This window comes from Oncorhynchus mykiss, chromosome 8 (assembly GCF_013265735.2).
Source record: "Oncorhynchus mykiss isolate Arlee chromosome 8, USDA_OmykA_1.1, whole genome shotgun sequence".
NCBI classification, from domain to species: domain Eukaryota; kingdom Metazoa; phylum Chordata; class Actinopteri; order Salmoniformes; family Salmonidae; genus Oncorhynchus; species Oncorhynchus mykiss.
In genome coordinates this window covers 5,730,343-5,742,328 of record NC_048572.1, presented here as the reverse complement: position 1 = coordinate 5,742,328, position 11,986 = coordinate 5,730,343, and the positions used below count along the sequence as shown (strand labels likewise).

Here is an 11,986-nt window from a genome sequence, read left to right as displayed (position 1 = left end):
CTCAGAGTTCAAACAGATGTCTAAGCGGTAGCACAAAGGGCCAACAACATTCCTTCCTCTAACGCAGTAGCAGCCCTGGGGCTACGTCTTAAATTACACCCTATTCCCTGTCTAAGTACACTACTTTTGACCAGGGCTCTGGGTTAAAAGTATGCCACTCTAAAGGGAGGGTGTGCCAGTTGGGACACAGCCCTTGGGTTCTGGGTAGCTACTCTTCTCTCTTCTCAGTCCAGTGATTTTCACCAGGGAGTGCAGTGAAAGACGTTTGAGTCGGATTGTCTGGCCTCCATCCCACCGAGCAACACTGACTGACTATGTGACGGAGTACAGTATTACAGTACCCAGTAGCAGAGTTTATTAAAGGGAGGTGGTCAGACCCGTTTACAGTACCCAGTAGCAGAGTGTATTAATAAAGGGAGGTGGTCAGACCCGTTTACAGTACCCAGTAGCAGAGTTTATTAAAGGGAGGTGGTCAGACCCATTTACAGTACCCAGTAGCAGAGTGTATTAATAAAGGGAGGTGGTCAGACCCGTTTACAGTACCCAGTAGCAGAGTTTATTAAAGGGAGGTGGTCAGACCCATTTACAGTACCCAGTAGCAGAGTGTATTAATAAAGGGAGGTGGTCAGACCCGTTTACAGTACCCAGTAGCAGAGTGTATTAATAAAGGGAGGTGGTCAGACCCGTTTACAGTACCCAGTAGCAGAGTGTATTAAAGGGAGGTGATCAGACCCGTCAGACCCTAGCAGTGGTTTATATAGAGGTCAGAGCCGACCAGTGGTTTATGTAGAGATCAGACCCTTCAGACCCTAACAGTGGTTTATATAGAGGTCAGAGCCGACCAGTGGTTTATATAGAGATCAGAGCCTAACAGTGTTTTATATAGAGAAGAGATCAGACCCTAACAGTGGTTTATACAGAGGTCAGAGCCGACCATCGGATTATATAGAGAAGAGGTCAGACCCTAACAGAGTGGTTTATATAGAGGTCAGACCCTAACAGAGTGTTTTATATAGAGGTCAGAGCCGACCAGTGGTTTATGTAGAGATCAGACCCTTCAGACCCTAACAGTGGTTTATATAGAGGTCAGAGCCAACCAGTGGTTTATATAGAGATCAGAGCCTAACAGTGTTTTATATAGAGAAGAGATCAGACCCTAACAGTGGTTTATACAGAGGTCAGAGCCGACCAGTGGATTATATAGAGATCAGAGTCTAACAGTGTTTTATATAGAGATCAGAGCCTAACAGTGGTTTATATAGAGAAGAGGTCAGACCCTAACAGAGTGGTTTATATAGAGGTCAGACCCTAACAGAGTGTTTTATATAGAGATCAGACCCTTCAGACCCTAACAGTGGTTTATATAGAGAAGAGGTCAGACCCTAACAGAGTGTTTTATATAGAGATCAGAGTCTAACAGTGTTTTATATAGAGGTCAGACCCTAACAGAGTGTTTTATATAGAGATCAGAGTCTAACAGTGTTTTATATAGAGGTCAGACCCTAACAGTGTTTTATATAGAGATCAGACCCTTCAGACCCTAACAGTGGTTTATATAGAGAAGAGGTCAGACCCTAACAGAGTGTTTTATATAGAGATCAGACCCTAACAGAGTGTTTTATATAGAGGTCAGACCCTAACAGAGTGTTTTATATAGAGATCAGACCCTAACAGAGTGTTTTATATAGAGGTCAGACCATAGCTAACAGACTCTCTCTCTCTCTCTCTCTCTCTCTCTCTCTCTCTCTCTCTCTCTCTGCGTCTCTCTCTCTCTGCGTCTCTCTCTCTCTCTCTCTCTCTCTCTCTCTCTCTCTCTCTCTGCGTCTCTCTCTCTCTGCGTCTCTCTCTCTCTCTCCCTCTCTCTGCGTCTCTCTCGCTCTCTCTCTCTCTCTCTGCCTCTATCTCTCCCTGCCTCTCTCTCTCTCTCTTTCACACACGCTCCTCATTTCATTTTAAGGGTACTCCGGGTGAGGTTGCCTCCACAGGGTCCCCTAAAGCTCAGCTCCATTACAGGCATGACAATAATAGCCATGCTGTCAGTAGGATCAGGGGAGTCATACTACTGCACATGTTGCTTCCCTGTTGGCGGCTTAGCTTCAAATAGGACTCCCATTACATTGTCATCAACTGTAAGATATGATTATAGGCCACACACTACAGACTGACGTTTCCCAAATAATGTTATAAAGCACCAACTACTGTTTCAGGGGTGGCAGGTAGCCTAGTGGTTAGAGCGTTGGGCCAGTAACCCAAAAGGTTACTGGATCGAGTCCCAGAGCTGACAATGTAAAAAAAATATATATATATCATTCTTCCTCTGAGCAAGGAAGTTAAACCCACTGTTCCACTGGATGCTGAAGACGTGGATGTCAATTAGTTGAATGCATTCAGTTGTACAACTGACTTGGTATCCCCCTTTCCCCTTCCTGATTGTTTCTCAATTACTGCCTGTACTGTAGTACAGTATCACTGGACTGTGTTGGAGGGAACAGTATCCTATATCCTATGCATTTAGGGGATTGCACAATGTTTCTCAAAGATACTGAAAACTAAAAGCCTTAAATGCCTCCTATTTCCATATATGTAGCGAGTAAATATGTTAGCTCCGGAGATCAGGAGGCTTGGCGATACTAGGAAACTTCATTGCGCACTCCGGATAAAGTGGTGAAAATTGTATACCGTTCAACAGTTCTGTTACTTCTGTAGACTCATATTGCAAGTATCATCAATAGTGACTGGTTATTATGGGATAATAAAGTATACGTTACCTGTGCCTGCTCGCTACTCTCCCCCCATTTGAACTGGATTGGCTCAGAGCGGGTTGGAGATTGTTCAGCGAGGGATTCGAAGACGCACGCCAAATGACTCCAGGTAACGTCAACGATAAAAACAGGTACATAAGCGACGATTCCATTTTGGGATTCAAAGATATATTGAGCAGTTTTTCAAAATAAGTCCGTCATCTCTCTGTCATCTGTCCCAAAACCATCCAAAAAAGTTATGCGGGGGGTTATGAAGCACGATAAATGAGTTGTGAAACAATGAAGGTAACACTATACATATATGTATTTTTTTTAAATACGTTGTATTTGAAGAGTTTGATGTAGTTTTGGTGAGGAGAACCGTTACTTTCTCGTCAAGTCACTGCATTTCATAAAGTTTGCGGTTGTTGTGTACCGTTATCCTGAAACGTGAAGTGAAAAAATAATATTACGTCTTGGAGTATAAAGTGGTCGTCATCGTTGTCATGCGAAGATAGTGCGCGTTTGATCCATCCTCACTCCTCTCCTCTCATGCTTAAGCCCCCTCTCTCTCTCTCACACACTCAATCGCTCTTTCTCCCCTCGCTCTTTCCACTCACTCTTTTCTCTCTCTGTCGGTTTCTTCTCAGACTCCCCCTTACCTCTGTCCACTTTGCAGTTCCTCCCTAAAAATCAACCTCTTTTTTTTTCTTCTTCAAATAGGTTTCCAAGAACGTATCATTTAGTACATCTAGTTTTGGGGATGAATGGCTTAGAAGTTACCCAACCAGAAGATGTTGACGAGGGATAGTCCTATTTTGTCTGTAGGCTACAGGATTGACTACAGTTCAACAAGATACAGTAGTGATGATGACATAAGTAGTCATGATGCAATACTTATCTCAATGAAACATATATATATTTTTGTTGTTATCATTGAAACGCCAATAGATTGGCTACTACTATTGTTACCATGCTGCAGGCAGCACTATATTGTACAATGAGGGAGAGAATATCTTAACTTGAAGTCCTCTACAAAATGTTTTGTTTTCTGATTATATGAAAATTATAACCTATATAGTATCTCTAGAACTGGAGTTCTATAAACCTTTGCGTCATAGAATTAGTAAATTAGAATTAGAATTAGAATGACTAAATTAGAATTAGAATTAGTAAATTAGAATTAGTAAATTAGAATTAGAATTAGAATGACTAAATTAGAATTAGAATTAATAAATTAGAATTAGAATGACTAAATTAGAATTAGAATTAGTAAATTAGTCAATTAGAATTAGAATGACTAAATTAGAATTATAATTAGTAAATTAGAATTAGTAAATTAGTAAATTAGAATTAGAACGAGTAAATTAGAATTAGAATGACTAAATTAGAATTAGAATTAGTAAATTAGAATGAGTAAATTAGAATTAGAATGAGTAAATTAGAATTAGAATGAGTAAATTAGAATTTGAATTAGTGAATTACAAGAGAGTTCTAACTGCACAATGCCATGTAGTTTTCATACAGTGGCACCAATATAGTACAGAGAGAGTGTCTGGCATGGTTGGACTGTTTACCCTTCTTCTGCTCTCCACCCCTCCCTCCCTTTAACCACAACTAATCTAGATGCCCGACCGACCGCCCTCCTCCTCCTCCTCTGTTCTCTCTTCCTCGTTTGATCTGAGTAGTAGAGTTTTGAACTTGTGGGGGGACGGTAATCAAAGACCAGTTTTAATCTGCTCAGTTTAATGTCACATGTTCCTGTAGACTAACAAAAATACACTCTGGGGAATGTCCAGCTATGCAAAGTCTGCATCTCAAATGGCACCCTATTCTCTACATAGTGCATTACTTTTGACCAGGGACCGTAGGGTATAGGATGCCATTTGGGAAGCAGACAAACTCTTATTCGTGCCAAACTAACTACTCCCACTGAACGGAATTGGAATGCCCAACTGTAGAATGAGACTGTGCATTCTAACCAGAATTACTGCTATGGATCGTTTTGCACGGGTGCGTACATTTCAGGATAATGAATGTCAAGCTAACTACTAACCAGGTCAAACGTAGAGTCCTATGGGCCCTGGTTAAAAGTAGAGTCCTATGAGCCCTGGTCAAAAGTAGAGTCCTATGAGCCCTGGTCAAACGTAGAGTCCTTTGGGCCCTGGTTAAGAGTAGAGTCCTATGGGCCCTGGTTAAAAGTTGTCCTCTGGGCCCTGGTTAAAAGTAGAGTCCTACGGGCCCAGGTCAAACGTAGAGTCCTATGGGCCCTGGTCAAAAGTAGAGTCCTATGGGCCCTGGTTAAAAGTAGAGTCCTATGGGCCCTGGTTAAGAGTAGAGTCCTATGGGCCCTGGTTAAAAGTTGTCCTCTGGGCCCTGGTTAAAAGTAGAGTCCTATGGGCCCTGGTTAAAAGTAGAGTCCTATGGGCCCTGGTTAAAAGTAGAGTCCTATGGGCCCTGGTTAAAAGTAGAGTCCTATGGGCCCTGGTTAAAAGTAGAGTCCTATTGAGACCACCTCTAACTTCCATCCTTCCATTCCGTCCTTGTCCAACTAGGTCTACTATCCCTTAGCTGCTAACATTGATATTGTGGCAGATTGTAACCAATGCCAGCTATAATTAACGGCTATATAAAGCCTTGTCTACAGGTTGAACTATTTACAGCTGAGATTTTTCTCACTTATTTGGCTCAGCGTCGTCCGGGTCAGGGGAGGTGTTTGGCTCAGCGTCGTCCGGGTTAGGGGAGGTGTTTGGCTCAGCGTCGTCCGGGTCAGGGGAGGTGTTTGGCTCAGCGTCGTCCGGGTCAGGGGAGGTGTTTGGCTCAGCGTCGTCCGGGTCAGGGGAGGTGTTTGGCTCAGCGTTGTCCGGGTCAGGGGAGGTGTTTGGCTCAGCGTCGTCCGGGTTAGGGGAGGTGTTTGGCTCAGCGTCGTCCGGGTCAGGGGAGGTGTTTGGCTCAGCGTCGTCCGGGTCAGGGGAGGTGTTTGGCTCAGCGTCGTCCGGGTTAGGGGAGGTGTTTGGCTCAGCGTCGTCCGGGTCAGGGGAGGTGTTTGGCTCAGCGTCGTCCGGGTTAGGGGAGGTGTTTGGCTCAGCGTCGTCCGGGTTAGGGGAGGTGTTTGGCCTGGGGGCTTTACTTGGCTCATTGTGTTCTAGCGACTCCTTGTGGTCATAAATTGAACAGTGTTTTCTTCCGACACATTGGTGCGGCTGGCTTTTGGGTTAAGCGGGTGTTAAGAAGCGCGGGTTTGGCATTTCTTGTTTCGGAGGACGCATGACTTGACCTTCGCCTCTCCCGAGCCCGTTGGGGAGTTGCAGCGATGAGACAAGATCGAAAAGGAGTTAAAAAAATATATATATATATAATTTTAACATCATCCACAAAATCTTTTGTATGATCTCTTATACACTATTTTAGGCCCAACTTTTGGAACTTTGGCTTTCCTGGATATAGCCACTATATTGTGATCACTGCATCCAATGGGTACAGATACAACTTTAGAACAACATACAGTATTAGTACAGTACAGTACTTGACTAATTAAATAAAGGTAAACATTTTATTTTATTTTTATGTGATCAATACATGTGGATTATCTTTTTCCTGTAGTGTTTGTAAACACCCTGGTAGTTTGATTAATAACCTGAACCAGATTACAGGCACTGGTTACAGTGAAAAGCTTTCTCTCGAGCGGACAGCTTGATGAGAGGATTGTATTAAATTGCATTTTGCATACATGCATAGGATTGGACAAAACAGATGAAATTTAATTTCATGTCAAATTAAATATTCATTAGTCTCCCGTGGAATTCTCGTCCCGTCACATTTTCATAGTGTCACGTTCTGACCTTTATTTCCTTTGTTTTGTCATTATTTAGTATGGTCAGGGCGTGAGTTGGGGTGGGCAGTCTATGTTTGTTTTTCTATGATTTGGGTATTTCTATGTTTCGGCCTAGTATGGTTCTCAATCAGAGGCAGGTGTCATTAGTTGTCTCTTATTGAGAATCATACTTAGGTAGCCTGGGTGTCACTGTGTGTTTGTGGGTGATTGTTCCGGTCTCTGTGTTTTGCACCAGATAGGACTGTTTTGCGTTTTCACATTTCTTGTTTTTGTTAGTTTGTTCATGTGAAGTGATTTATTAAAACATGAATAACCACCACGCTGCGCTTTGGTCCGCCTCTCGTTCAGACGAAGAAAACCATTACACTGAGACTAAAATGAAAAGTAATTTGTAATAGTTTTTAGTTTCCCCAGGGCATCTTATCTCCTTATCGTCATAGTTTTATTCAGGAAAAACAGGTTGTCGACGGGTATTTTACGTCATGGTTATTTGTTGATGAAAAACACTACTATGTAGGGAATACGGTGCCATTTGGGACGTAGCCTCGGTACTGTATGTCAAATCAAATGAAGGTTTATTTGGCACGTGTGCCGAATACAACAGTGAAATGCTTACTTACAAGCACTAACCAACAGTGCAATTTTTAAGTACAAAATAGTATTAGGTGAACAATAGATAAGTAAAGAAACAAAACAACAGTAAAAAGACAGGCTATATACAGTAGAGAGGCTATATACAGTAGAGAGGCTATATACAGTAGTGAGGCTATATACAGTAGAGAGGCTATATACAGTAGTGAGGCTATATACAGTAGAGAGGCTATATACAGTAGAGAGGCTATATACAGTAGTGAGGCTATATACAGTAGAGAGGCTATATACAGTAGAGAGGCTATATACAGTAGAGAGGCTATATACAGTAGAGAGACTATATACAGTAGTGAGGCTATATACAGTAGAGAGGCTATATACAGTAGAGAGGCTATATACAGTAGAGAGGCTATATACAGTAGAGAGGCTATATACAGTAGAGAGGCTATATACAGTAGAGATGCTATATACAGTAGAGAGGCTATATACAGTAGAGATGCTATATACAGTAGAGAGGCTATATACAGGCACCAGTTAGTCCGGCTAATTGAGATAGTATGTACATGAATGCATTGTTAAAGTGACTATGCATATATGATGAGTAGCAGCCATGTAAAAGAGGGGTTGGAGGTGCAAATGCAATGCAAATTGTTCGGGTAGCAATTTGATTGCCTGTTCAGGAGTATTATGGCTTGGGGGGGGGGGGGGGGGGGGTAAAAGCTGTTGAGAAGCCTTTTGGTCCGAGACTTGGCACTCAAGTATCGCTTGCCATGCGCGGTAGTAGAGAGAACAGTCTATGACTGGGGTGGCTGGGGTCTTTGACAGTTTTTAGGGCCTTCCTCTGACACCACCTGGGGTAGAGGTCCTGGATGGTAGTCAGCTTATTCCCAGTGATGTACTGGGCCGTACGCACTACCGTCTGTAGTGCCTTGCGGTCGGAGGCCGAGCAAATGCCGTAGCAGGCAGTGATGCAACCAGTCAGGATGCTCTCGATGTTGCAGCTGTAGAACCTTTTGAGGATCTGAGGACCAATGCCAAATCTTTTTAGTTTCCTGAGGGGGAATAGGCATTGTCATGCCCTCTTCACAACTGTCTTGGTATTTTTGGACCATTCTAGTTTGTTGGTGATGTGGACACCAAGGAACATGAAGCTCTCAACCTGCTCCACTACAGCCTCGTCGATGAGAATGGGGACGTGCTCGGTCCTCCTTTTCCTGTAGTCCACAATCATATCCTTTGTCTTGATTACGTTGAGGGATAGGTTGTTATTCTGACACCACCCGGCCAGGTCTCTGACCTCCTCCCTATAGGCTGTCTCATCGTTGTCAGTGATTAGGCCTACCACTGTTGTGTCATCTGTAAACTTAATGATGGTGTTGGAGTTGTGCCTGGCCACACAGACGTGCGTGAACAGGGAGTACAGGAGGGGACTGAGCACGCACCCCTGAGGGGCTCCAGTGTTGAGGATCAGCGTGGCTATGTGTGTTGCTACTTACCCTCACCACCTGGGGGCGGCCCGTCATGAGGTCCAGGATCCAGTTGCAGAGGGAGGTGTTTAGTCCCAGGATCCTTAGCTTAGGGATGAGCTTTGAGGGTACTATGGTGTTGAACACTGAGCTGTAGTCAATAAATAGCATTCTAATGTAGGTGTTCTTTTTGTCCAGGTGGGAAAGGGCAGTGTGGAGTGCAATAGAGATTGCATAATCTGTAGATCTGTTTTGGCGGTATGGAAATTGGAGTGGGTCTAGGGTTTCTGGGATAATGGTGTTGATGTGAGCCATTACCAGCCTTTCAAAGCACTTCATGGCTACGGACGTGAGTGCTACGGGTCTGTAGTCATTTAGGCAGGTTGCCTTCGTGTTCTTGGGCACAGGGTCTATGGTGGTCTGCTTGAAACATGTTGGTATTACCGACTCAATCAGGGGCATGTTGAACATGTCAGTGAAGACACCTGCCAGTTCAGCACACGTCCTGGTAATCCGTCTTGCCCCGCAGCCTTGTGAATGTTGATCTGTTTAAAGGTCTTACTCACGTCGGCTACGGAGAGCGTGATCACACAGTCATCCGGAACAGCTGATGCTCTTCCGAAGCGAGCATAGAAGTGATTTAGTTAATCTGGTATGCTCATGTCACTGGTCAGCTCGCGGCTGTGCTTCCCTTTGTAGTCTATAATAGTTTGCAAGCCCTGCCACATCCGACGAGCGTCGGAGCCGGTGTGGTACACTTCAATCTTAGCCCTTTATTGATGCCTGTTGGATGGTTCATCGGAGGAGTCCCGCACATTGAAAGCGGCAGCTCTACCCTTTAGCTCAGTGCGAATGTTGCCTGTAATCCATGGCTTCTGGTTTGGGTATGTACGTACAGTCACTGTGGGGACGATGCGCTCGATGCACTTATTGATTTATTGTTGCCTTACAACCTGGAATTAAAATATATATTTTTTTTTTTTGGGGGGGGGGGTGTTATCATTTGATTTACACAACATGCCTAGTGCATAACTATTCACCCACCCAAAGTCAATACTTTGTAGAGCCACCTTTTGCAGCAATTGCAGCTGCAAGTCTCTTGGGGTATGTCTCTATAAGCTTGGCACATCTAGCCACTGGGATTCACAGATTCTCAATTGGATTGAGGTCTGGGCTTTGACTAGGCCATTCCAAGACATTTAAATGTTTCCCCTTAAACCACTTGAGTTTTGCTTTAGCAGTATGCTTAGGGTCCTTGTCCTGCTGGAAGGTGAACCTCCATCCCAGTCTCAAATCTCTGGAAGACTGAAACAGGTTTCCATCAAGAATTTCCCTGTATTTAGCATCATCCGTCATTCCTTCGATTCTGACCAGTTTCCCAGTCCCTGCCGATGAAGACATCCCCACAGCATGATGCTGCCACCACCATGCTACACTGTGGGGATGGGTTCCTCGGGGTGATGAGAGGTGTTGGGTTTGCCCCAGACATAGGGTTTCCTTAATGGCCAAAAAGCTACATTTTAGTCTCATCTGACCAGAGTACCTTTTTCCATATGTTTGGGGATTCTCCAACATGCCTTTTGACAAACACCAAACTTGTTTGCTTATTTTTTGTCTTTAAGCAATGGCTTTTTTCTGGCCACTCTTTCGTAAAGCCCAGCTCTGTGGAGTGTAAGGCTTAAAGTGGTCCTATTGCAGCTCCTTCAAAGTTAACTTTGATCTCTTTGTTGCCTCTCTGATTAATGCCCTCCTTGCCTTGTCCATGAGTTTTGGTGGGCGGCCCTCCCTCCTTTGTTGCGGTGCCATATTCTTTCAATTTTTTATAATGGATTTAATGGTGCGCCGTGGAATGTTCAAAGTTTTGGATAGTTTTTTATTGCCCAACCCTGATCTGTACGTCTTCACAACCTGCATTTCAGAACAGGTTTATATATACTGAGATCATGTGACAGATCATGTGACACTTAGATTCCACACAGGTGGACTTTATTTAACTAATTATGTGACTACTGAAGGCAATTGGTTGCACCAGATCTTATTTAGGGACTTCATAGCAAAGGGGGTGAATACATATGCGCGCACCACTTTTCCGTTTTTTATTTTGTATAATTTTTTGAAACAAGTAATTGTTTTCCATTTCACTTCACCAATTTGGACTATTTTGTGTATGTCCATTACATGAAATCCAAATAAAAAATCAACTTAAATTACAGGTTGTAATGAAACAAAATAGGAAAAATGCCAAGGAGGATGAATACCATTGCAAGGCACTGTAAGTTTCCCTGCATTAAAGTCTCCGGCCACTAGGAGTGCCGCCTCTTGGTGAGCGGTTTCCTGTTTGCTTATTTCCTTACACAGCTGACTGTCTTAGTGCCAGCATCCATCTGTGGTGGTAAATAAACAGCCAAGTAAAATATAGATGAAAACTCTCTAGGCAAGTAGTGTGGTCTGAAGCTTCTCATAAAGATCTCTACTTCAGGCGAGCAAAATCTAGAGACCTCCTTAGATTTCGTGCACCAGCTGTTGTTTACAAATATGCACAGATCCCCCATCATCCCCTCATCCTTCTTTTTACCATAGTGTGCTGTTCTATCTACCCGGTTCAGTGTATATCCCGCTAGCTGAATATCCATGTCATCATTCAGCCACAATTTCGTGAAACATAAGAAGTTACAGTTTTTGATGTCCCGTTGGTAGGATATTCGTGATCGTACCTCGTCTAATTTATTGTCCAATGATGTCCCGTTGGTAGGATATTCGTGATCGTACCTCGTCTAATTTATTGTCCAATGATGTCCCATTGGTAGGATATTCGTGATTGTACCTCGTCTAATTTATTGTCCAATGATTGCACGTTGGCAAGTAATACTGACGGTAACGGCAGCTTTCCCACTTGCCGTTGGCGGATCCTTACGAGGAACCCCGCTCTGTGTCCTCTGTACCTGCGGCTCTTCCTCTTGCCAATGACGGGGCCTTGTCGGGTGTTCGAAGTACATCCTGTGCGTCTAATCCGAGGTGAGTGATCGCTGTCCTGATATCCAGAAGTTCTTTGTCTAATCCGAGGTGAGTGATCGCTGTCCTGATATCCAGAAGCTCTTTGTCTAATCTGAGGTGAGTGATCGCTGTCCTGATATCCAGAAGCTCTTTGTCTAATCCGAGGTGAGTGATCGCTGTCCTGATATCCAGGAGCTCTTTGTCTAATCCGAGGTGAGTGATCGCTGTCCTAATATCCAGAAGCTCTTTGTCTAATCCGAGGTGAGTGATCGCTGTCCTAATATCCAGAAGTTATTTTTTGACGTAAAATACGTTGGCAGAAACATTATGTACAAGATAAGTTACAAATAACGCTGGGA

The 11,986-nt window shown here is 43.7% G+C and overlaps 2 protein-coding genes across 2 annotated transcripts in view; one reads left to right on the top strand and one right to left on the bottom strand.

Moving 5' to 3' along the window:
* Positions 1–3,384, bottom strand: part of emilin1a (elastin microfibril interfacer 1a) — a 49,866-nt gene extending 46,482 nt beyond the window's left edge. Inside the window, exon 1 of the mRNA XM_036984623.1 lies at positions 2,769–3,384. Coding sequence (XP_036840518.1) covers positions 2,769–2,914 — 146 coding nt within the window. The 5' untranslated portion in view covers positions 2,915–3,384. The remainder of the gene's footprint in view (positions 1–2,768) is intronic.
* LOC110529170 (stathmin-4) overlaps positions 2,758–11,986 on the top strand; it is a 90,076-nt gene continuing 80,847 nt past the window's right edge. Inside the window, exon 1 of the mRNA XM_036984625.1 lies at positions 2,758–2,871. The gene's annotated coding sequence lies outside the window, so the exon portion shown is untranslated. The remainder of the gene's footprint in view (positions 2,872–11,986) is intronic.